This window comes from Schistocerca americana, chromosome 3, assembly GCF_021461395.2.
Source record: "Schistocerca americana isolate TAMUIC-IGC-003095 chromosome 3, iqSchAmer2.1, whole genome shotgun sequence".
NCBI lineage: Eukaryota > Metazoa > Arthropoda > Insecta > Orthoptera > Acrididae > Schistocerca > Schistocerca americana.
This window is the reverse complement of record NC_060121.1, coordinates 751,300,199-751,328,070: the sequence shown is the minus strand read 5'-3', so window position 1 is coordinate 751,328,070 and position 27,872 is coordinate 751,300,199. Positions and strand designations below refer to the sequence as shown.

Genomic DNA, 27,872 nt, shown 5'->3' with positions numbered 1-27,872 from the left:
TCTGTTGAAAGATGAAGTCGGTGCTGTCGATCTCCAGTTGTGGCATGAGGCAATTTTCCGCGGGCTACGCGTGAAACTTGCTCGCACGCGTTCAACCGTTTCTTCGCTCACTGCAGGCCGACCCGTTGATTTCCCCTTACAGAGGCATCCAGAAGCTTTAAACTGCGCATACCATCGCCGAATGGAGTTAGCAGTTGGTGGCTCTTTGTTGAACTTCGTCCTGAAGTGTCGTTGCACTGTTATGACTGACTGATGTGAGTACATTTCAAGCACAACATACGCTTTCTCGGCTCCTGTCGCCATTTTGTCTCACTGCGCTCTCGAGCGGTCTGACGGCAGAAACCTGAAGTGCAGCTTCAGCCGAACAAAACTTTATGAGTTTTTCTACGTATCTGTAGTGTGTCGTGACCATATGTCGATGAATGGAGCTACAGTGAATTTATGAAATCGCTTCAATCATTTGTAATAGCCCTGTATATCAACATTTTAGAGCACAATGTGAATTCTAGTGCCGAAAAATTAGGTCTGCATGGAAATTACATTTTTCAACAAGATAACGACCCAAAGCATACGGCTCTAAATAAAAGGCTGTGGCTCCTGTACAATACCCCAAAACAACTTAACATCTCTCCTCAGAGCCCAGACATTAATCGAATTGAACACCTTCGCAAAGTACTTGAAGATAGCATCAGGAGAAGACACATTTATAACAAGAAAGACCTAACAGAAGCACTTCAAGACGAATGGGACAAAATTCCAGCCTCTCTCACGGCAAACTTGGTCAAGTCAATGCCCAGATGACTATAAGCAGTAATAGCTGCAAATGAAAACCCCACTAAATATTAATTTTTGTAATTGAAATCATATTTTCAGATTGTAGGTAAATTAAAAAAAAAGAGTGGATGAATACTTTTTGAAGTAGCCCTTGAATAAATTCTCCATTTCGGCAAATTTATTATTGCTATGGATGTATACATTTCCTTGTCCATCAATAAAAATGGCTTACCAAGGCTTGTTGTGTATGACTGGATGTTCACATTTTATGTTCCCTTCCTTTCATGTGACGTATACTTAGTTTTTAAAAAAAATTACAACTAGATGAATACTTTTTGGACTCACTGTAAATTAATCTGTAATTTCTACATTTAAAAACAATATTATATCCTGTTTATCACAACTAATGTTAAACTATGCATTGTTATTCATTAGTTACAGGTCTAAAATGTGGCAGAAAAACTCGGTGAAACACCTGACATACTTGGCACTCCAGTTGTTGTGGGCTTCAGTCCAAAGACTGGTTTGATGCAGCTCTCCAAGTTACTCTATCCTGTGCAGGGCACACCAGTATGAGATCATATATTGTGTCTGCAGCAGTCCATGTGAATATAGTTTTTGTGTACAGCATTTCTGACTGCGTTTGACACACAGTATTGGAGTCAAAGGAAGCAATATGGCACAGAGGACACATTTGAATGACAAAGAGCATATCCACACCATTGAGCGATTTAATATCTGTCACAGTCTGTACAAGATGACTTGGGAGTTCAGTGTTGTTTGTAGTATCATTTCACATCTGTGGAGAAGATTCCAAGTGGGAAAGAGAAATACAACAGTGTGTGGAAAATCAACCTTATGTTAAAAGTCAATACTGGGCTCATCATCTTGCCTGAAGAACACAAAGATGTCCAATTAACACAGCACCTGTTCTGACCAAAGACTTGTGACAGCCTCTGGGTCACATTTCTCTGTTCAGGCTGTGTAGAATCAACTTAGAGAAGTCACTCCTTGTGATTAATGACTTTCCAAATAAATTACCCTCACGCAATGTTCTGTGTTGCCCACCTGGTGTGAGTCTGGGAACAGTGAATTAGTGTTCTATTCATGTATGAGTTATAGTTTAGCCCAGAGAGTGATTCTCACAATCTGTTCTTCTGGCCCGCTCCTGAGATACTTTATGACCCTGCCAATGTACATCTACATCTACATCTACATCCATACTCCGCAACCCACCTGACAGTGTGTGGCGGAGGGTACCCTGAGTACCTCTATCGGTTCTCCCTTCTATTCCAGTCTCGTATTGTACGTGGAAAGAAGGATTGTCGGTATGCTTCTGTGTGGGCTCTAATCTCTCTGATTTTATCCTCATGGTCTCTTCGCGAGATATACGTAGGAGGGAGCAATATACTGCTTGACTCTTCGGTGAAGGTGTGTTCTCGAAACTTTAACAAAAGCCCGTACCAAGCTACTGAGCGTCTCTCTTGCAGAGTCTTCCACTGGAGTTTATCTATCATCTCCGTAACGCTTTCGCGATTACTAAATGATCCTGTAACGAAGCACGCTGCTCTCCGTTGGATCTTCTCTATCTCTTCTATCAACCCTATCTGGTACGGATCCCACACTGCTGAGCAGTATTCAAGCAGTGGGCGAACAAGCGTACTGTAACCTACTTCCTTTGTTATCGGATTGCATTTCCTTAGGATTCTCCCAATGAATCTCAGTCTGGCATCTGCTTTACCGACGATCAACTTTATATGATCATTCCATTTTAAATCACTCCTAATGCATACTCCCAGATAATTTATGGAATTAACTGCTTCCAGTTGGTGACCTGCTATTTTGTAGCTAAATGATAAGGGATCTATCTTTCTATGTATTCGCAGCACATTACACTTGTCTACATTGAGATTCAATTGCCATTCCCTGCACCATGCGTCAATTCGCTGCAGATCCTCCTGCATTTCAGTACAATTGTCCATTGTTACAACCTCTCGATACACCACAGCATCATCTGCAAAAAGCCTCAGTGAACTTCCGATGTCATCCACCAGGTCATTTATGTATATTGTGATTAGCAACGGTCCTATGACACTCCCCTGCGGCACACCTGAAATCACTCTTACTTCGGATGACTTCTCTCCATTGAGAATGACATGCTGCGTTCTGTTATCTAGGAACTCTTCAATCCAATCACACAATTGGCCAATGTTGTTCAAAGATATCAGTGACAACACCTTGGCTTTTGTCTGGTCTGTCGTCATGGTAGGTGAATCTACATGACAGCATATATTTCCTAGGAGTAATGAAATGGATGCTATATGTGGTGATGACATCCACCAATGATAAATGCATCTGTTTCTCAGTGTGTACTGAACTGAGTTTCACATGATAATGATTGAGAACACCTGTCTTGCTGAAAAAGTATCTGAACATGAGAACATTACACATGTAGTGGCCAGTCAGTCATTTCCCCATCATAAATCTGATTGAACATGCACGGGATGATCTAGGCTGAAAAAACTTGAACAGTAATACTGATCTCACACACCACTGCTGACCTACAGAGGGCACATCTCCGAGAGGATACTGGGACTGTCACACTACCTATATTGTGATGTAAAGGCATCACACCCCATAATGGCATTCGGTATACGGCTGGCAGAAAGACACCACACAAGTTATATGCCACCAGCAGCATGCAGCCACATTACATTACAACTCATATACATATTACTGGGTAACATGCCACATTGTTGCCAAGGCACGCTGTTGTGCACATAAAATCATCACTAATCACGTTCTTTCATGGGTCTCGTAAGTTAAGGAACATGAATATGGAAGCCAGTTACAAGTGACAGTGTTATGAGGAGATACTATGAAGGCCATCTGCCTGTTTTCTCATGTGCTGCCACCTTAACTGAATTCTATTAATCATCATCCAGATTGCAATTAACTTCTTCTTCAACCTATCACAGTTCACTGCTGAGTTTAGGCCTCTTCCTTATATTTCCATTGTTGTTGATTTTGAGCCACTTGGTATCATCGTGTTCCAACTAACAGCTTCACATTATCAAGCCATCTCTTTTGTGGTCTTCAGTGTTTCTGTGGTCTCCAGAAAACAGTTCAAGGGGTACACCTGCTGTGGTCTTGTTGAGCTACATGTCCAACCCTTTGCCACTTCAGGCTTGCAGTTCTCTGTAAGATATCTTTCACCTTTGTTTTTCTTCTAATGTCCTCTGATACAATCCTATTCCAGAGAGTGACTTTCTTAGCATATGTCACTCTATGGCTTGTTGTGAGCGTCTTACTTGGCCTTAATCAGAGTCATTGTTTCCAGGCTGCAAGTTATAACTGGTAACATGCACATAGTATTCACGTTATTTGGGACATCCTTGTTGGTTGGTTGGTTTGGGGAAAGAGACCAGACAGCGAGGTCATCGGTCTCATCGGATTAGGGAAGGACGGGGAAGGAAGTCGGCCGTGCCCTTTGAAAGGAACCATCCCGGCATTTGCCTGGAGCGATTTAGGGAAATCACGGAAAACCTAAATCAGGATGGCCGGACGCGGGATTGAACCGTCGTCCTCCCGAATGCGAGTCCAGTGTCTAACCACTGCGCCACCTCGCTCGGTGGACATCCTTGTTGATCAAGATAAAAATCTTACCTTTTGGAATGCTGCCCAGCTCAGTCCTATCTGAATTTCTCCATGTCAATTGTTTTTCCCTAGTTTAATTTTATGACCGAGGTAGATGTATTCATCCAGACTTCATCTTCTATAGACTAGTTTCTGAATGTAAGTGTCTGGTTGTCTGGTCATAGTATTTTTGTTTTACTGATTTTTGTGTCCAAGATAATCTTTACAAAGGCAAGATTTAGTTCTTCACACTCTTTAGTTATTCGTAATCTTCATGTTCAGATATAAGAATTGATTTTTATTCCTCTGTTATTCCAGTCTAGTGATTTGAATACATTTTCAAATGCAAGGACGAACATTTTCAGGGAGATGGTTTCACCTTGATTATCTCCTTTGCCAATTAGGAGCTTATTGATGACGATATATCTTGAATTTACCATGGCATTTTCAAGAGCTTTCATGATTGCTCAAATCTGCAGGGAGTCAAAAGCTCTTCAGTAATCTTTAAAGGCCAGATGAATCCTAAAGTTATACTTGGTTGTTTTCTCTGGATGTGATCTATTATTGAAAAACCTTTCCGAAATCCCACTTACTCGACAGATTGATATAAATCCAGTTCTCATGTGAGGTGATTTGTTACAGTTTTAGCCAGGAGTTTGTAAAGACATGATAACAAACTAACCGAATGATAGTTCTCAAAGTTTGCCTTATCAGCCTTTTTGAAGAGCAGTATCACTTCAGCTTTTTTCTATTTTTATGGTATTCTTACACAGTTGGTGTGTTTATTGATTAGTATCCTCACAACTTCCAGCAAGTTGGCTTCACCTAGTTTCAGCATTTCATTAGCCATCGTATCTTCCCCAGAGGATTTTTTGTTTTTTAGTTGTTTAAGTGCATTCTCAACTTAAGCAATGATTGCTTCCAGTGCTTCTTCCTCTATATTGTTCTTGGCTAATTGTTCTTCCCTGGATAGTGGTCACAATGTACAGCTCTTAGGAGAAATCTCTAACAGTTTCAATAATGTTATGTCTGTCTGTAACTCTCCTTGCTTGTTCTTTTTTGCATCATTCTGATCTTTCTGTAGACATGCTGGTCTTTAAAATTTTTGTGTTCTGGCTATTTACAATGATAAGGTTATTGTTAAATTTCCTCAGATCTTTTCTTATTTCAGTCTGGATAGTCTTATTCAGAGTTGTATATTCTGCTGTATCCCTGTCCATTTTCTTCCTTTCTTTGATGATCTGGATGGTTCTAACTCAAAGTCAGCTACTTTTGTTAGATTTCTGTAGTGGGATCTAGATGGCTGCAATCTGGATGCTTTTTGTAATTTTCTTAATGAGTTCATTTACTTCTAAGGACTTAAGATCTTCTTTTGGACCAAATGTTTCAGATAAAGCTTGCTGAAGTGATGCTTACTGTTTCCCTAAGTCATTTGCTCTTGTAAGTGTGTGTCCTTATTATTTTTCACCATTCAGGTTTGAGGATCAACGTGAAGGTCGCTCGAACTGGTCTGTGATCGCTTCAGGTGTCGTAGTTATTGAGTAGACACACATCTTTGCAGTTCTTTTTCTTGTTGGTGTGAGTGAAATCTATTTCACTTTTTAATTGAGCGTCAGGGATCTCCCATGTACATTTATGTCAGATGGGCTTCTTAAAGAAGGTATTCAGGCAATAGAGAATTTCATCTCTAAGATATTCTAGCATTCATTCACCGCTTTCATTTCTGCAGTCTAACCCAAAGTTTCCTGAGCCTCTATCTTTCTTTTGTCCTAGTTTTGCCTTGAAATCTCTTATGATACTCATTGTGTCTCCACAGAATCTTTTAAGTTAGTGATAACTTTGTATAGTTGTTGAGCCCCATTCTTCATCAGAATTGCTGATTGGAGCATAGATCAGAATGATCTACATGGAAAACCTACTGTTTAGTCTAAGCACAATACATATATCATTCTAGGAGAAATGCAAACCATGTTGTGTATGAATTCTATGATATTGCTGTTGACTAGAATAGCAACTACATTTATGGAAGATTTAGTGCTTAAGATGACATTACCTGATGGAAGGGTCTCAGCCTTTTCCACTTGTAGATGTGTCTTACAGATACCAATGATATCCCATTTAATATCATGAAATTCTTTCTCTAGTCTCTCAAAGTTGCAGCTTGTCTCATAGTTCTTATGTTGTATGTGGCTTCTCTTATTTCTTTACTCTTTCTTCTCGAATTTGCTTCCCCAGAATCCTAGACTTATGAATCATCAGTGTGAGGTTCTGAGCAATTTACTCTATTCACCTGTGGCAATTTCATTGAAGATTTGAAGTCATTGTCTGAATTTATGGGAGGCGATTGGCTTTTAGGCTGAAGAGCCAAAGAAACCGGTACACCTGCCTAATATTGTGTAGGGCCCCCACAAGCACACAGAAGTGCCACAAACACGACATGGAGTGGACTCGACTAATGTCTGAAGTAGTGCTGGAGGGAATTGACACTATGACTCCTGCATAGCTGTCTATAAATCCATAAGAGTACATGGGGTTAGAGATCCCCTCTGAACAGCATGTTGCAATGCATCCCAGATATGCTCAATAATGTTCATGTCTGGGGATTTTGTGGCCAGTGGAAGTGTTTAAATTCAGAAGTGTGTTCCTGGAGCCACTCTGTAGTAATTCTGGACGTGTGGGATGTTGCATTGTCCTGCTGGAATTGCCCAAGTCCACCGGTCTGCACAATGGACATGAATGGATGCAAGTGATCAGACAGGATGCTCATGTACATGGCACTTGCCAGAGTCGTATGTAAACATATCAGGGGGCCCATATCACTCCAACTCCACACACCCTGCACCATTACACAGCATCCACCAGCTGAACAATCTCCTGCTGACATGCAGGGTCCATGGATTCATGAGATTGTCTCCATATCCGTACACATCCATCTACTCGATACAATTTGAAATGAGACTCGTCCGATCAGGCAACATGTTTCCAAGCATCAACAATCCAATGTTGGTTTTGATGGGCCCAATCGAGGTGTAAAGCTGTGTGTCATGCCGTCATCAAGGGTACATGAGTGGACCTTCGGCCTCAAAAGCCCATATTGATGATATTTCATTGAATGCTGACACTTGTTGATGGCCCAGCATTGAAATCTGCAGTAATTTATGGAAGAGTTGCACTTCTGTCACATTGAGCGATTCTCTTCAGTCATTGTTGGTCCCGTTCTTGCAGGATTTTTTTCTGGCTCCAGTGATGTCTGAGATTTGATGTTTTACTGGATTTCTGATATTCATGGTACACTTATGAAATGGTCGTTTGGGAAAATCCCCACTTCATCACTACTTCGGAGATGCTGTGTCCCATCACTCGTGCGCCGACTATGAGGCCATGCTCAAACTCACTTAAATATTGATAACCTGCCATTGTAACAGCGGTAACTGATCTAACAACTGCACCATACACTTGTCTTATATAGGCATTGCTGACTGCAGTGCCATATTCTGCCAGTTTGCATATCTCAATACACATGCCTATACCAGTTGCTTTGGTGCTTCATTGTAAAACACTGTGCTTCCAGGCATGTTATTGAGTTAATGCCAGTCACCCCTAACATGGGGACCAGATGCTGTTGGTAGCCGCACCTGACCCAGAGAACAGATGCTCCATTTGTTTTACATCATCCCTAAAAGCTGTACTGCCTCTTTTGCCAGTTTTCCTGTACCAATGATCTTCATCTCTGTCATCATTGTCATTGAGGTCTTCACTATTACCCTGGCAAGTGATCATCATGAGGTGTTATTACTTGGGTCAGGTGAAACAAGAGTTTTTAGGTTGTGTTACTCCTCCTCCTCCCCTTTCTCCTCCTCAATTCACCTCCACCTATATTTTCATGACCCTTATATTCCCAAAAATTGATCTTATAGAGAAATTTGCGGAACACGCAGAGAGACAGGTGGCCTGACCAGTACTTATCTTCTGGAGGCACAACTATCGATACACTGTGTGAACCAAGCTGCAAGTCGTGATTCATGCTGCCCCCAGTAATGCCCATCACCAGTGTCTTGAGGCTGTCCTCAGATCCTTTTGGCCACTGGCTGAAGTAGAGACAAAAGCTATCTTCTCTCATGAAGGTAAAAGCACAACTCCCAAAACTAAGTGCAGTACTCTTGCTTGGAACCATCTGGAAGGCTACAACAGACCATCTATTCTGTAATGATCTTAGGTGCAGGTTTCCTGAAGCACATTCTTTTATGAAAAATTATGGTATCTCCTGGAACTGGTCATGCCTGTACTACACTCAAGAGGAAATTAGATCGGTCTTTCAGGTAAAAAGAGTCTTTCTGGTCATTAAGCATGACTAATACCTAAGATTGAAGACCATGTCATCTGTATTTGTTATAGAAGGAATTACACTTCCTCACAGCTCAAAAAAAAGAAAGTGTAAATCCAGTATTAGGTACCTGCAGAAATGTTCAGACTAAAGTTCCAGAATAACCCTCACATATTAATAGTTGTAATGTACACATAATTTCTGCAGCAAAAAAGTGAAATCAACTGCTATAAACAGCTATGAAATTTTAAATTCTGAATGGAATACAGACTGGAGAGATGATGACATATTGATTGCCACAGGTAACTCAATAATATCTAAAGATATAAATGCTGAATAAGAATCATAGTATTCTGGGAATTGACAAGCATTAGAAGTTGGCCTAAAATATTAAAATGGGGGACACTTCAGAGAAAGATTGGAAAACATTGTTCATTAATTCCATAATTATGCCTTTGTGATATGGCTGGTTTGCACTCTGCTGGCTGCGGAATGGGCGACTCACTCATCAAACAGAAAATCTTAAATTCTTGTGGCCTTCTCATTTTATTGTGGCATGAACACGTGCGAAGCAGCCTTCTGAACAGGTCTGATCTGGATAAATGGTGCATGACAAATTACTGCAGAGAACATTTTTACTGTATTCCTCTTTTGATGTAAACACAAAGGAAGGGGGAGAGCACCATCACGCAGAGCAAGATTCGTGTGGTTACTGGTGTCATAGGGGTACCTTTCTTAAGTTAGAATCAAGATTCGGGTATCTTTTTTTGAAAAAAAGTCAACAGAAGAGCCCCACAAAATACTTAAGAATGTACAGAAACTGAAGGTTAGCTTATTTCATCAAAACGTTAAGAGGACTGAGTAATAGGGTAGAAGAGTTTCTTGTCTGACTGGAAAATTTAGAGATCTCTGATCTCTGTGAGCACCACATAACGAGTTGGATAAGTTATGTGTAACTGATTATACTCTAGCATGTACCCTTGCAGAAGTAATATGGGAAAACGAGAAATTGTTGCATATATTAAGGTAGAGCACAAGTTCAGAAACATTTTGTAGTGATCAGCACATGGAAGTGTTTGCTTGTGAATTAATACTGCAAAATAGTTCACTTTTAATTGTAACTGTATATAGATCCCCACTGGGAAATTTTGAACTGTTTATAAGGAATCTGGATTCCTTATTATGCTGTCTCTCACCAGGCAGTTAGTAGTCTGTGGTGACTTCGGTGTAGATTTTCTAAAGGATTCTTCTAGGAAAAAATGATGTGGCAAAGTTATTCAGATCCTACAATGTGATCTCAGTAATTAACTTCCTAATACAGGTGAATAAAGACAGTAGGACCATGTTGTAACACACAACATAGAAACACACTGTCATCTCTAGAACGAGTATATTTTCTAATGACAAGTATCAAGTTTAACAACAAATGCAAATATCAGGATGCCATGTAGTAATACAGTTACAAACAGTTCATTAATGTAGGAAGTTGCACATGGAGCCAGAACAGAATGAGGGTGAGTGTTGGGTGGTAATTTCCTATATGCATGTGTGTGGCTGTTGGCGTTGAATGCGACTACGTATTTGTCATGTGCTGTCACTCAGCCACCATGTCTTGACCTACTGGCCGACATTGGAGACATCAGAGCCAGTGTCTGATGCCTAAGTGGTAGTCCATTGGATTACCATACCCCTTCATCCATGGGGGAACACCGAGCTGCATCTTGACGCAGCAACCCATGTCTGGCCAGGCATCTCAGCAGTGTCCCGAACCAGGCCAACGTCATCGGAGGTGTCAGGTGGTCTCTCTGGCTTCACCATCTCCTGGTCATCTCAAAGAGAAGTGTAGAGCCAGAAAGGGTCCACCTGACAGCGCAGTCAGCATCTCTATGTCTCCGCTGCAGGGAGCATAGTTGATGCCATCTACACATCGGGTCCCGGCACAAAAGGGAAGAGTAGTGGTTGGGGTAGTGCTGCTACCACAGCCCGGTCGTGCGCTAACTTCCGGTCCATTCCAGGTTGCCAACAAACAGAGGAGGGTGAGAATGGAGTCACAGGTGGCACACTGGGTGGCGCACCTGAAGGCAGGAATGGCCCAGGAGCAGGAGGTGGAGGGAGCAGAAGATGCGACAAAGAAGGGGAACACCGTCCACTAGGATGAGACAGTGGTGAAGGTGAAAACAATGGAGTCCTGATTGGTAATGCAGTCGGGCCAACCACGTTGGATGTATAATCGCACTTGTTGTAAGTTGGTGTCTTTTGCCATCACTGCAGATACATGGATTACTGTGATAGGGAAAGTGTCCACCACATGTTGAGCTTCTTCATTCAAATGGAAACACGAAGTCTTGTCTTGATCGAATCCAGGTCAGGTCTCATCGAAAGACAGAAAAGGTGGTCTGCATTGGTGTGTTATGCAGTACTGCAGAAGTGAATTTCATAACAGAACCTGCTGAGAAAAAGTGCTCTAAGCTTGAGGCAGTCGGAGTCCTCTCATGTAGCTTCGCTGCCAGACTGAAGAGGGAGAGTAATGGATTATGATCTGTAGTTTGGTGAAACTTCATCCCATATAGAAAAATATGGATTTTTTTGCAGCACTAAGATAATAGTAAGGACCTCCTTTTCATTTTGCAAATACTTCTTTGGCGCAACATTGAGTGTTTTTGACATGAAAGTGATCAGACAGAAGAGCCCCACAAAATACTTACGAGTCTACAGAAACGGAAGGTTAGCTTATTTCATCAAAATGTTAAGAGGACTGAATAATAGGGTAGAAGAGCTGTCCATGTCTCTATGAACCAAGATGACCCACAAGCATTGGTCAGAGGCTTCTGTTGCCAACACCAACTGTTTACTGGTTGAAACATGTCAAGAAATGGGGGGCTGAGAAGAAGGCCACCTTCAAAGACTTGAAACCCTGCTCACATACGTCTGACCAGGCAGAAGGGACGCCTTTCTTCTCCAGATTGTTTAGTAGGTGCACAGTTGATGCCACATCCAAGATGAGTTTGCCGTAATATGTGACCATCCCCAAGAAAGACTGGAACTCCTTGATATTCCTTGTGCGGTGATGGCTTCGCCTAGCTTCTGTGTGGGTTCAATACCATTGCAAGAGATAACATGCTCTTGATATCCCACCAACGGATGAAAAAAAAAAAAAAATATTTCTTAAGGTTGCATTTGAGGCCTGCAGACTGGATGGTGTGAAAGAGACACCACAAGTTTGCTAAGTTTTTGCTATTGTGGATCTCGTCAAAACAATTTCGTTGAAGGTAATTTGTGCATCCTAGGACATCCTGCAGTAGTTACTTACATGGCAGGGGCACTGACCACCCTGAAAACTAAATATTTGAACCTTTACAACTTATGCAATATGTTTATCAAGAGGACTTTCTGTGATTCTTTGTACAGAGGTAATTGTAAGAAAGCTTCATAGAGATTGAGTTTTGAAATACTGCTGTATTTTAGAAATAACTTGTCCAGTGGTTTGCCCTTAAATAAAATTTTGCTCACGTGCTTCAGTTTCTTGTCTAAAAAATCTAAGATACGATAAGATGGTAGACCCAGAAGCATCCATTCATTTCACAACACCTATGTCCATTGACTTGGGCAGTGAGCTATTAGCTAATTATTGAGAAAGGAAAGATGAACAAGCCAGTAAATTGGTGTGGCCAATAATGAAAGTGTCCCACCAGGTGGCCACTTCTGGCTGTTTGTCACTACATGCAAATTTCACTCACCCTGGATGCACACCCTCTTTCTGCAGTCTGTTTCCTTTGTCCAGCCCACTCTTTCACACCATTGTGTGCTGCATGAGCTCACCAGTACCAGTGCCACATACTTATCGTGTGCACCTGCTACCTCTCCCTCACACATTCCTGTCCCTGCAACTATCACCTCCCTCTCCCAGTTGTTAGCTACCCTCACAAACTTCCGCTCCCCATCTCCTTTCTTCTTTTGCACACTCCACCGTATACAGTCCTTCATCACCACTGAGCTGCATAGCTACATTGCCTGCATTATGTAGTCAAGCAGTACAACAGCAGGGATTGTATTTGAGGAGGTGACACTGTTAGGATGACTTGGAAATGTTCAGTACCTGGTACAAAGAGTGACAGTTGATCTTGAGTATAATCAAATCTAATTTTTCCATGTCTTTTAACTACATGATCACTGGAGTCAGTCAGAACTGTCAAGTATCTGAGTGTGTAAATCTGAATTAATTCACAGTGTAACAAGCACTTGAGGAGGGCAAAGCAAGATTGAGATTTATCGGAAGAATCCTAAGAAAGTGTAATTCATCCACTAAGCAATTCAACCATCCTTGAGTATTGTTCTCTGGTTCAAGACCATTACCAAGTTGGATTAATGGATGATTCAAAGAAGAAATGACTGCATCATCAAAAGTTTCTTTAATCATCTCAAGTGTCACAGAAATTGTCAAAACATTCAAATGAAGGATGCAACAGGAGAGGTCCTATGCGTTACATAGACTACTATACTTGAAATTCTGGTTCCATGTCCCAGTATAAATCAAGAATCATATTAATTTTCATCAATTTGCATTTCTTTAAATGATTACAAGTTAAAAGTATAGAAAATAGGCATATACAGAGGAACAGTTATGATATTTCTGTCCATAAATCATTCATGAATGGAGTACAGGAGAAACCCTTTGGTATGAATTATGTGTTGGCTTAAACCGTCCCTGTGAATTGCACAGGATAAGGGTGAATCATCACTGCAAATCTCTCATTTCCAGACTTCCATTGTCCACTGACATCACTGTTTACACCACCTCAACTGTCACTTACCATAGACTACTGAAATTTGTGGCTTATCAGGAGCTGCTCAACCATTGTACTCAATTCTTTTTAACACCCTATGCTCAGTCATTGTACTAGCTGGACTGCTGGTAGCACTTTGAGGCTCTAACGATTCCTATTTCTTATTTCATGGGATCCTTCTTCTTCTTCTTCTTCTTCTTCTTCTTCTTCACCACTTCCTGCAATGTTCAATAGTATCTGTCTGTCAGCATGTGAGGTCTGCCTGGTCTTTGTTCCTTTGCATTTCCAATTCACAGTCACATCATCAGCAGTTGACTTGAGCAACTTTATAAGTGTTTAAATGTCCCTGAAGAATTTGCTTCCCACGTGACATCCAGTGACTAGTCATGTTCAAAGTTACTGAGCTCTCCTGACTGACCCATTGTGTTGTTAGCATTTTTCTGCTTCCAGCACAGTTCTCCCTGCCTCCTTCTGTACTAACATGTAGGTCTCTAGAGACATCTGTTAGTAGTTCTGCATTACATAGGGATGTCTATATACTTGTGATCTGATAGTATATGTATAAGAGCATAGTTCACTGCTCAGCAAATGTAGGAAGCCCTGAGCTGAGGGCAGGGACATATAAAAATCCTTTAGATTTCACATAAAGTCCTTCATATCTAATGAACACACAACTGTTGTAAAGTTCACATGTGAATCACTAAGAAATTAAAGCTTGAAATGTAAATGAATGTTACAAAATCCTAATTAGATTACACACAATGTAAATGCACTTACACTTGTGTAGACATTGACACAACATACATAAATGACCTTGTGGATGACATCGGAAGTTCACTGAGGCTTTTTGCAGATGATGCTGTGGTGTATTGAGAGGTTGTAACAATGGACAATTGTACTGAAATGCAGGAGGATCTGCAGCGAATAGACGCATGGTGCAGGGAATGGCAATTGAATCTCAATGTAGACAAGTGTAATGTGCTGCGAATACATAGAAAGATAGATCCCTTATCATTTAGCTACAAAATAGCAGGTCACCAACTGGAAGCAGTTAATTCCATAAATTATCTGGGAGTACACATTAGGAGTGATTTAGAATGGAATGACCATATAAAGTTGATCGTCGGTAAAGCAGATGCCAGACTGAGATTCATTGGAAGAATCCTAAGGAAATGCAATCTGAAAACAAAGGAAGTAGGTTACAGTACACTTGTTCGCCCACTGCTTGAATACTGCTCAACAGTGTGGGATCCGTACCAGATAGGATTGATAGAAGAGATAGAGAAGATCCAACGGAGAGCAGCGCGCTTCGTTACAGGATCATTTAATAATCGCGAAAGCGTTACGGAGGTGATAAACTCCAGTGGAAGACTCTGCAGGAGAGACGCTCAGTAGCTCGGTACGGGCTTTTGTTAAAGTTTCGAGAACATACCTTCACTGAAGAGTCAAGCAGTATATTGCTCCCTCCTACGTATATCTCGCGAAGAGACCATGAGGATAAAATCAGAGAGATTAGAGCCCACACAGAAGCATACCGACAATCCTTCTTTCCACGAACAATACGAGACTGGAATAGAAGGGAGAACCGATAGAGGTACTCAGGGTACCCTCTGCCACACACCGTCAGGTGGCTTGCGGAGTATGGATGTAGATGTAGATAATACAGAAGAAATAACTAGTCTATGTATGACATCTGCAAATTACCAATCAGTTATCCTTTAAACAAAACTTCTTTATAGACATGTAACAGGATGCTCTAAATTCGTTGTTTTACTCTAACCGTTTATTTCGTCAACTATTCACTAACTCATTCATTGACAAAAGCTCTAATTCTCAGCAGGAAATCACTGATCAAAGAGAAAAAAATTATTCAATACGATAATAATTTTTTGTTTCCCACCAATAAAATATTTTTTTGAGAACCTGTTAAATAAAATATTAATAATAAGAAAAACATACAACACCAACAGTTGCAAACATTTTCCCAACAAACCCAAGCACCTCTCCAGTCGAGTGCTGAGCTGTTGTCTCACTAGCTGTCTCTGTGCCGTGACCTCATTCCCCACTGCTGCCAACCTCACACTGCCCTCTGGACATGCGTCGTAGATTGATCTCATTCTTCACCAGCCGCCAGCCACTCACAGCATGGTGTATTTGTGCTGTGGCTACTACAGCTCAGTTGATTGCTCTCAGTTGTGTCACCATTTGTCACCACACATCCAAGAGTTATGTGTGGTCTCAGCATCGTTTCTCACCAAACATCTTGCATAGTGCACATAAATGCAATGGAGTCAGGCAAAAGTGTCACACCCTATATTTCTGTCATTCCCTATATAAATTTAACACTGTTTCTTTGACAAGTGGCCTGAGCATTACTGCTTAAAACTAAGCACAACGTTCAGAGTTCACTATCACAGTGGTGAGCATTTATAACTTAAACCACAACAAAACTGATGTTGCTGATTTGATTGTCCAGTCTATTATTCCTGCCAACAATATCTCTGGTAGTACCTTTTCTACAAATTTCTTCATTACTTTTGGATTAAATGGAACTAGTCACCACAAAGCGGAAGCAGTAACTTGTCAATAGGTGCATGCAGGCATGTGCGCGCGCACACACACACACACACACACACACACACACACACACACACACACACACACACACACACACACACAATAGAAAGGTTTTTATGGTCTGATATTTATCCCACATTGTGGTAATTTGTCTTCCCGTCAGCTCCACTCCTTAGATTCCAAGGATTTTATTGACAATTTCTTCATTCTTGTGTAATACAACTTCTTCTGGATGGGTTTGTACTCAGATATCTTCACAAATACATCTAGAGCTGCTTCTTCAGTAATCTACAGATCTTCTAACCTTACTTCACACACTCTGGCAAGATAGAACAAGTGTCATCATGGTTGTCTTTCCAGTAATTAAACGTGATGATTTTTGTAGCCTCTTCTTTATTTATTTTCATGTCTTCACTAACAAAATTCAGACCTACTCCATGCTTTGACATCTATTCAGCACCTACAAACACTGACTTATGAAATTCATCAAGATTGTATTTCAACTCCTCAAGTTTCAGTTCCGATAATATTTCCTTCTTGATAGGCTTATTTTGCTCCCCCGCAGCACCTATAATCTTGAATATGGTAACTGGTATTCGTGAATATCTGCAACTTTCTTTAAAAGTTTCTCTAGAAAGTTTTTGAAACCTCTGTTACTTGACTTTCTGAATGCAAAACAATGCTAGTCCCTTCTCCATGTACTTTCATTTCACTAATAGAAGTAATGGCATCCTTCTCAACTTTTCTTTCTTCTTCTTAGAGCAGTTCTTCTTCTTCACCACTCAGATCTGTAACTTTCATCACTGTAACTTGCTTCTGTTGTAGTCCCACCTCCCTGTGTTTTTAAGTTCCAGTGTTATAATTGTTTGAAAATGATTATCCTTTTTGTGAAGTTCTAAACTGGGTCCAGTTTTGAACTACCTGTTGTGTTATTAATTTATTGTCTCTGTTGGTTTGGTGTCTTTATTCATCAAATTGTTCATGCTCAAGACTTGATCAGTTATCATTTTCATTTTCTCTCCAAGGTCTACACTGAACTTTGCCATCTCTATGATTGTCACATCTTTTTTCTTGAAATTATGGTTGGGTTTCCATTGCAGTTCTGGTTCTGCCTACACATCAATCTGTTCTCTCTGTGCCGATTTGGTTCTGGCCTATTGCTGTGCTTACGGTACTTGCCACTGTGAATCTCTAAAAGTTCTGTCACTTGCTCTTCTTTCTTCATTCTGTACTGGTGTGAAAATTTGTCTTGTCTGATCAGCTATACTGATAATCGTTTCCACTGAAGTACCAGTTCTTATCCAATTCCTTCTCCAAAAATTCTGTTTTCTGTTTTCCGTTGGCCTCTTCTGAATATTCTGTTGCATATCTTGACCAATACTTTGCCAAACAGGCTGCTTTAGATTTAGCATCAATTATTCTTACTTCATCTTGTTGCATTCCCCAGTCGGATGCATGTCAGTCCAAATTATTAGCACAGGAAGAGATCTTTTCATCATCAATCCATACTGATGTCAATATACTCCTAAAACCTGTAATAAATACAGCAGGATGGACATCTCCTTTAGGTTTGAATCTGTTCAGCCGTATATTCTGTAGGAAGTATGTATCAGCACTTAATGTCACTACTGTGCACATATGGCAGGCTGACATATTCAGTTGGCTTCAGATGTGCTCCTGGTGCCACTTCTCAGTTGCATTATTTGGCATTAGCATGCTTCTTTCATTCAAGGTCAGGCAACAGCTGCCTTTTGTTACCAGCTCTGTAATCTGAGTCATTTTTGCTATTAAACTTTCCATGTTTTGTGGCAACTTCTTGCACCCTAAAATTAAGACTTGTGACGTTATAGTGTGTTTAAAATAAGTTACGACTTTTGACAGTTCAGTATGGGGCAAGTTGAGGGAAGTGTAGTTGCCAGCGTGTGCTGAGCGACTCATGCGCCAGTGAAAAAGCCAGAAAGATATATTCAGAAATCCCTCGTATATCATAAACATTCTCAGATATCAAAACAAGATTTTGGCAAATGACAGCATGCAAAGAGAAGAGCATTTTACCATATGATTAATATGTGGAACTTCCATATCTATCGTGATATTAAAGTAACTGCAGATTTTTTCGATGAAGTAATGTAATTTGTAAGGGCCATAGATAGCAACCGAAACAAGAGTTGCTGTTTGTTTTGCAACAATACAAGTGAGTAAGTTACACGTTGATGTTTATACTGAGAATGGGGTTTTTCATAAACTATTGATCTGTCTTGCCCTCAATTCCTAGTTTAATGTTATACTGTTTCAGTATTCTGTGGCAATTTCTTTTTCAACTGCATTAGAATTTTAATAACACTCTGCTGTGTTCTGGAAAAAGAAGCAGATTTTGACTTGCCAACAAGAGAAGTTACATATTACTCAAAACCCGTCACAGTCCTTCGTGAATCCCTCCCTTCAATTACTTTCTTGGTATGGTTGACAACTCAAGACTAGTCGTGTGGTGTGACATTTACAGTGGCTTCTTTTGTTAGCATTTAAACCAAACTGCGCGTAAATTTCTTGTTGTTTCTTGCCACATTACTTTTCACTTTAGGCCCACATATTCCCTGTCTGATTTAAATGAGCATGATACAGCGAAAGCGTGATTAAACTATGCCTTAAGCGCCAGCTAGTTCATCGACCTGATAGTGTGCAGTGTGTGGCTTGTAGAGCACTATAAGTTCCATTAACTCTGCCTTATATATGCTTCTTTTAACTTTATTCAATGGAAGGTTTCTTTCTACCCAGAGCGAAATATCTGCTTTATCCACAACAAAAGAGTAGTACGCGCATTGTCCATTACTGTTGTCGAATTTGGAGGAATATTTTGCAGTAGAACATTATCTTCACAGCCGGTGAACGTTTTCTTAACAATTTTTAGAGCCTTGTGTTCAGACTTGCTGCAGTGTTCTTATTAATACAACGCCAACACAAAACACTTGTTCATAATCCTTGATGGGTGCAGAACATTTCAAAAAAAAGAATACCACTGTACAACGAGAGCTAACGTATGCAGATATGCATCTAATCCGCGACATCACATGGTACTGTTTATTCATGGCATGGCAATAGAGGCGGTTTACCAACCGAACCGCTGGTGGCGTGCTAGGAAAAGCCGTCTCGCCATTGGTGTTACCTGGGCAATGGCGTCACGTCCCCTCCATTGAGCCAAATGTCAAAAGACACAACTAATCTTAAACGCACTATAGTAACCTGCTCCTCTCTGATACTTTATACAGTAACCACATGTTTATTGTGTTCCGTTTGGTTTTATTTACCTCTGCTGATAATTCAGTGTGTTCGTCGATATTTTTATCTTTCAAATCCGCAAGATTGTACTTAACTTCATCAATGGCAAGAATTTTACTTCCTTGCATCATCTCTAGTTTAAATTTGTTAAGTACTTCCTCCTAATGCCATATAATAATTTGCCTTTCTTCTTCGAAACAGTTATCTATTTTGTCTTCAGTTCTAACAGCAAAATCTCCTTCGCATTTTCCAATCATGTGAACTGGATTAACTGGATTTTTCTCTGCACTTTCTTTGATTCTAGCAACAAAATCTTTAGCACAATTAGCCAAACTATCCGGATTTTCTTGCCGCCATTTAACCAGATTCTGCAAAGGAATTGCAACATACTAGAAAAATATCTTGCCACTGGATTGTCCACATCTGTTTCCTGTTGCATGCTTTTTGGTAGCGATGTGGAGGCATTTTGATTCTCAATCTCTAGGGTACTGTTCATACCCAAACTGGTTTCAGTTGTACTAAACTCCCCAAAACCTGAACCTACTAACTCTTTTTTCTTAATATCCTCAAATTTAGCTAAGGCTACACTGTCCATTGTTAGCTGTATTGTTTTGGTCATCCATATTGGATTTGTTACTACAGTACATAAAAAGGATCATAACACAGCACAGTACATTATCACAAACAGAATTGTTCTTAATAATTGCAGTGCACTATTCACACTATTAATAGTGCTTACAAGGGAACCTCCCCATCGCACCCCCCTCAGATTTAGTTATAAGTTGGCACAGTGGATAGGCCTTGAAAAACTGAACACAGATCTGTCGAGAAAACAGGAAGAAGTTGTGTGGAACTATGAAAAAAATAAGCAAAATATACAAACTGATTATCCATGTGCAAGATAGGCAACATCAAGGAGAGCGTGAGATTAGGAGCTCCATGGCCCCGTGGTCGGCGTGAGCAACTGCGGAACGAGAGGTCCTTGGTTCAAATCTTCCCTCGACTGAAAATTTTAATTTCTTTATTTTCACACAGTTATGATCTGTCCATTCGTTCATTGACGTCTCTGTTCACTGTAGTAAGTTTAGTGTCTGTGTTTTGCGACCGCACATCAAAACGGTGCGATTAGTAAACGAAAGGATGTGCCTCTCCAATGGGAACCGAAAACATTTTATCGCAAGGTCATAGGTCAACCGATTCCTCCACAGGAAAACACATCTGATATGTTCTATACGCCACTGGTGACAGATAATAATTGTCTGAAAATAAAAAATTAAATTCTTCACTCAAGGGAAGGCTAGAACCCAGGACCTCTTGTTCCACAGCTGCTCATGCTAGGCACAGGACCACGGCGTTCCTCAACTCATACTTTCCTTGATGTTGCCTATCTTGCACATGGACTACTCAGTTTGTAAATTTTGCTTTTTTTTTCATAGTTCCACACAACTTCTTCCTGTTTTCTCGATAGATCTGTGTTCAGTTTTTCAAGGCCTATCCACTGTGCCAGCTTATAACTAAATCTGAGGGGGGGTGCGATGGGGAGGTTCCCTTGTTAGCAGCAGTGTGTGCCATGCAGTGTTACTCCATTTGCACAGTTATATGCGACACTTACTTTTGTCCACCTGAGGCTGTAATCTGGCCACTGCTACATAATGCTGCAGATATGATGCATCACTACACAATGGTTCTGCAACTCTTCTTTCCTTTGTCATCCAAATGTGGTGAAAAACGCTTCCCACATATACACAGATACCGTTTGCATCTATTTTCTTAATCAAGTTTTGTGGTGCATCATCTTTATTCAGTGTCCATGATTATTTCTGTACTGAAAATTATTGTATTTTCATATAGTATTTCATGCAATATTCATTACTAGTAAATTGTTATTACCTTTCAGTGTGGCACAGTTTTGTTCACTAAAGTTATTTTTATAAAATGTGACAGTACCTTTATTTAATAGAACTTTGATTAATGTCCTGTAATTTCTATTTTTGTCCACAATTTTTTCACCAAAGAACAGTGCCCTGGCATCATAAGCCACATGTAACAATCCCTATTTATTTTAATATGTATTTTTTGCATTGGGATGATCGAAAGGGGTGGCAGATATGTAGACAGCTACTGAATTGTACCTTAGGCCTAAACCGACCTACACACTGTCTCCCGTGCATACAAGAATCTGTATTTAACAATAGAACTGAAATGATAATAAGTCACTAAATCAAAATACAGTTTATTTATCCTTGATACTTGTATAGGGTCCCTAGTCTGGCTCACACTGTCTGAAGCACTATTCAGTCTAGTCACAACAAGAAGTTTCATCTTTTAAATTACATTCAGAAGAATTTAAAAGTCTCTGTAGCTCACTCATTAAATAATATGACTTCTTTCAGTATCCAGTAATGTCAGTGGTGACTTTTGACAGTATTCATATTGTCTTGTAGCATCAATGGCTGCCACTCATTTCGATACTTCTTTTGTAAATTTTCAAAACTTCTTCCACATTTACATAAACACTTCCTCTATTCAGGCATCTCTCAGGATCTTAATCAATCAAATATTTATTCAGTGACATAAACTTTCTCTGACACTGGGGCCGCAACCCGACAGTCACCTTCGGCCACTTGTCCAACTCTGAACTGCTCTCCTGTGTCGCCACAAACAGACACAATCTCGATGTCCGTATATTCTAGTTGGTTACTCAATGTTTCTTCTATAGTGAGTGGTTCCCTTTCCTCATGCCATTGTTTATCTACCATGCAGGATCATGCCAGAAAGCTTTCATGAATGTTCAGGCTTGAAAAGAGGTTACAAACCCTCTTGTGACACAGTAAGGAATTCAGATACAATGATGCAAGAGCTGAGGTTCACATTTGGGAGTTCTAATGATGATATTTTATTTTTTGGCATGTCAAAGATGGAATTAAACTTGAATGAATGTAACCTTTAATGCTCTTACTGCAACCCACCCACGTTCACCTATTCCTATTATCTGAAGATTAGAAGAGTCTTGTCTTCCTTTAGGTGTCCATACACCTGACACTACCTTTTCATATTTTGCATTTTTACTTTTCCCTGACAATGGATTTTGTCTTGTTTCTAAATTGAACATACATTAGCTGTGTTGAGCAAACACATTTCAGTCATTAAAAATTTAACAGCGTTAAGATGACATGCAACAAATGTGAAATTAGCATGAAATGAATGCACCACATTCTGTGATATGTAGATGATTAGCATTTCAATGCAGCTGCAAAAGGTAAGTAGGAGTAAAGCTGTCTACATTCTGGATATTAGGAAAAATGACCCAGCAGGTCTCTCATTCAGAAATTGCTTTTGATTGGTTGTTTGTGAGATGATCATGTTATGCCTTGTGTAAAAAGGATAAACAGCTACCAGCAGATGGCAGAGTTCTACAGCAGCAAGATTGAGGCTTATCATGACAGTTGTTTATCATTTTGTGAAATGATTCACATTGATCAAGATTCCATGACTCTCATGTAAATAAGGAATTGATTTGTTCAGCATGGGCTTACTCAACAGCATGCAGGATCTAAGTGGCCCTGCACAACTAGTGCCCAAGAAAACAGACATACACTATCTGATCAAAAGTAACTGGACACCCATGTGTAGTATAGAATTGACCAGTAGATGTCACAAGAAGGGGACCCGCCAGCATTAAAGGAGGCGAGGAGTGTTGTGTTGTCAGTAGAGAAGCAGTAACAGCGGAACAGGTTGGTCAAGGAAACCCAGCGACTTCGAATGTGGATTAGTCATTGGATATCACCTAAGTAACAAATCCATCGCGGCCATTTCAGTCCTTATAAAGTTGTACAAGTCAACTATTGATGTGACTATGAAGTGGAAACACAAAGGAACAACCACAGCTAAACCAAGACCAGACTGGGACCATCAAGCATTGCGATGGGTGGTTGTAAAAAATGCGTGAAGGAAGTGGAAGGAATCATTCATAAGTTCCAGAGTGACCACCAGCAGTCCAGCTAGCACAATGACTGTGCGTAAGGAGTTAAAAACTGGAAAGGAGTGATTCATAGTTATGGCTCGCACTATATCCTGTGGCAATCCAGTCGTGGGTTGGTGTTTGGTGAACGACTGGAGAATGTTACCTGCCATCAAGTGTAGTGCCAACAGTGAAGTATGGAGGAAGTGGTATTATGGTATGGGATGTGTTACCATTTTTGTGCTTAAGAAAGCAGTAAATGTAGAAGGATATGAACACATTTTACAGCATTGAGTGCTGCACACAGTAGAGAAACTATTCAGAGATGATGATTGTTTGTATCAGCACGGCAATGCTTCCTGTCATAAGGCAGCATGTGTGATGGACAATAACGTTTCTGAAATGAACAGAATCCGATCTGAACTCAGTGGAATACCTTTGGGATGAGTTAGAATATCAGTTTCACACCAGAACCTGCATCCAACTCACTGACTGCTCTGATTTTGGCTCCACAAACAAATAGACATAGACACCTCACTGAAAGTGTGCTCAGCAAAATTTAAGCCATCATAAAGGTGAAGGTTGGACACACCCTGTATCAGTGTCCAGTAATAAATGTCTGGATACTTTTGATCATACCTCGAGTCAGCAAATGGGCTTGTTTGCAGCAGCATCCGCACTGACATTGCAGCAGTGGTTGAAGCACCTTGAACTGCCAGCAGGTCAATTGTTGTTGTACCCTCCTTTCATGTTGCAAGAGAGAGAAGTGCAAAGATAGTGATACATCATCTTTTCAGACAATTTCTGATTATGTGTACAGCATCCAATAGATATACCCATGTGTGGATGCTCCAAAGAGGACAAATGTTATCATATTGTATTATTCATCATCATGTGGGCCCAGCAATTGGAGTGATCATATTGGGTGTCATTGAATACACAACTTGATCACTTTTAACCAGGGTTTTTTTTTGGGGGGGGGGGGGGGCCATGAAATTTCAGACATGTTCAGGTTGGGTGCTGAGCCCAAGATCTACTTCACATTATCTTTCATTAAGATAATGCGAGGCTGCATGGTAACCGTGCTCTCCTGACCTACCCCAATGCAGAGTATGTTTCACTTTTGCGCTCAGCAGAATATCCTTCAGACCTGTCACCCAATGAAAAATTTTTGTCAAGGGTTGCTGAGAGTCTATCGTACCACCGCTTGAAAGGCAGTATGATTGATTAACTCTATGCCAGAGTTGAAGCAGCATAGAATGACATAACAGTTGTGTCATCCAAGCTAAGTTGATGCCCACTCAGTGTACTAAATTTTGCTCACTGTGTAACCCCAAACCACATACAATTTAATTGTGTATTCTTCCTACAATAGTTTATATGCGCAATAAGAAAAATTTTGTTATTTTTATCCTTCCTGTTGTTGCAATTTTGATGCTTAGTGGTGTAGTTGTACAGTTTTTTCCTTGATGTACAATTTATATTAGGTGTTCTTATTGACAGGAAGCACAGGATCTCATATCCCAACGCAAATTTGATGCCCGAGCTGTGTTTGAGAAGAATACATGTGCAGGACAGCTACACAATTTACGCCGTGCATCAGCAACGCCCCCTGACTTATCGGCAAACTCCAGTCCTCTTGGCAGAAAAGCTTCATTGCCAGTGTGGCCTCCAAAAATGGAGAATGGAATCCAAGAGGAAGTACAGTCTGTTCCAACTCCAGGTAATTTTTGAATAATAAAATAATTTTTGATTGCTTTTACAATTAATGACAAAGTAGCATACCTAGACATACAATATTCTTTTCTCTCCATCATGTGCCCAGTACATCTGACATTGAAATAGGAAATTTTCTCATGTTGTTCTGTTCTGATGCTATCAGTAAGTGACATTTATGAATGACAAGTCATGTATCAGTTGCCTTGATACAATTTACCATAGATTCTTCTGTGCACACATGAAGAATGAGTCTTCTGAACATATTGTTAATAATGAAAATATTACAGTCCAGTGGAGTGATAAGGTAAGGAATGAGGTGGTTCTCCACAGAATTGGTGAGGAAAGGATTACAGGGAAAACACTGACAAAAAGAAGGAACAGGATGGCAGGATACCTGTTAAGATGTTGGGGAATAACTTCCATGATACTAAAGGGGGGGGGGGGGGGAAAGGTGAGCTTGGAATAATACATGTAGCAAATAATTGAGAATTTAGGTTGCAAATGTGACTCTTAGATGAAAAAGTTAGCACAGGAGAGGAATTTTTGGTGAGCCATATCAAACCAGTCAGAAAATAAAAGAATAAAGAAAACTACAGTCAAGCACTGATACTGGGCTGTGACCTCAAGAGAAAAAAAAATTACTTGAGACGAAGACAGAACAATATTTTAGAAAAAAAAATGTTTAAAGTGGCTCCAGAAGAATGAATGTAAAGCTGATTTGCAAAGCAGAAGATGGAGAAAAAATATGGCTAGCAAGAAATAAAGCTGTAATGAAACAAATAGGTGAAAGTATAGGACACAAATGTCATTATTTCTAATGGTGTAGACATTCTATATTAATTATAGCTTTCTTGTAAAATCTTTCATCAGGTGTTCATATGTGGTAGAGCTGTGGTGAAAAGGTTTCTTTAGTAAAAACAAAAGTTTCCATACCAAACATGTATTGTGTATTATATTTTTTTTATATTTATATGTGCTCCATTTGCGTATACTACTTTGGTTACTTATTGTACATTTGTTTTATGCATTTAACATTGTTTATGTTCATATTTCATGCAGCTTTGAATCAATGACTTCAGAAGTATTGGTCTTGACTGAGTTTTGCAGAACAGACTTGTCCGTATTTCATTATTTGCAGAAACAGTGTTCTCTATTCTGGCAGAAATTAGATACCAGGATGCAAGAGATGCAAGATACCTAACAATTACTGCTAATGTAGTTGCTCTTCCAAATAGCATCACATGCAAGCAAAGCAGTTGTGTCTTTGCCTGCAAGTACTCGTACTTTATGTACTTGGGCTATGCATGACTCAGTTTAAAAATTAATAAGAATAGCATGACATAGTTATAGGGTCAAGCCACACACGTCTACTTTCATGCCCCACAGCTAATTTGCTGCAAATAATAATCTGTAGCAGTGATCCTTCAGTCAAATAGTCTGTGCATTGGCTAGAATTGTGAGTTAATAAAATACACAGAAATGCAAAATAAAAGTTAAATGAATACTTTAGTAATAAGGTTTGTTCTAATGTTTGTTGTTGACATAATGGCAGAGAATTATGTTGAATAATGTTTATTCAAGAAAGGACATCTCGAATAAACAGGAAGTAGTCCTATGATAATTGTTTAAAATACAGACAGAAAATACCATTATCAAATGCAGTAAAGTTACTTTGAGAGCGTTATGAGAATGGTAGCAAAATCCCCAGACTAAATATTCATCAGAGATACGCAAAAACTAAGTCCATTTCATACTCATGATGCACGAAATATTCACCTGCTTAAAACAGTTCAGAATTCAACATGATGATTTACAAATTCACACGCAATATGACAAGTAGAAACTCGCACTCTGTCCTCAGTTCTGTAGTACAAGTGGAAATAGTTAGAGTCCTACTCTGCAGCACATTATGATCTCTCGGAATATAAAGTCACCTCAAAAGTGTAGTGGCCATTTACCACCCAGAGTCCATCACCGACACGACCAAATGTCACATGTTACCGCAAGCAGGTCTGTCTTCCACCAGATCTTAAAGTGTCCTCAAAATTAAAGTCTCACAGCAGCTCTTCGCCACCCAGAATTAATCACCTATATGACCGAATCACACATTTTACTGCAGGCAGGTCTGGCTTCTTCAAGAATTCAACGTATAGTACCCAGGATCACTCCCTTGAGCTCTTCACTTGAAAAAAGTCCCAGTCTCCACTTGACTCTCATAGTGTTCTGCTACTGTCTGCTTTTCCATTTTGCTGAAGGCCGTCCCACCAAAAATCCATTGTTCTTAAGTTGTATAAACATGATCTGATTCAACATGACCACTTCCTGGACTAAACTAATATATTACAATAATATTTAAATAAAAAAATTGTAAATATTTGGTCACACTCAGATCATTCAAAATAATTACAGAGAGAGGTTTGTTCATAAGTAAATAACCTATTATTCTTGTGCAAGTGTGCTCGTGTTAAGTGACAGCAAATTATTGTTAAATATTGGTTGTTCAATAATTTATGCCTTCTTGACAGAAGTGTCTTTTGATTCTCTTTTTAATTTTGGTGTCCTCTTAACAGATGTGACTGACCACTTTTAAATTAGCATAGCTTTTTAATAGCACTTGCAGTCAACGTTTAAATAAAGTTATGTGCAAAATGGCAAGCTGTTCATTAAGTAATTACACAAGTATTTCAAGATATAAGGTATTCATGCTTCATTCATGTGGTGTGTAATTATGGAGAAACTGTGTTCTGACAAACATATGCTTGATAAAAGAAATATAAAGGACATCATTGACATAAATAAAATAGGTACAGATGAGTGGCTT

The 27,872-nt window shown here is 39.8% G+C and overlaps 1 protein-coding gene across 1 annotated transcript in view; it reads left to right on the top strand.

Moving 5' to 3' along the window:
- Positions 1-27,872, top strand: part of LOC124606721 (drebrin-like protein) — a 205,742-nt gene that overhangs the window by 105,887 nt on the left and 71,983 nt on the right. The window contains exon 7 of the mRNA XM_047138751.1: positions 24,836-25,055. Coding sequence (XP_046994707.1) covers positions 24,836-25,055 — 220 coding nt within the window. The remainder of the gene's footprint in view (positions 1-24,835; positions 25,056-27,872) is intronic.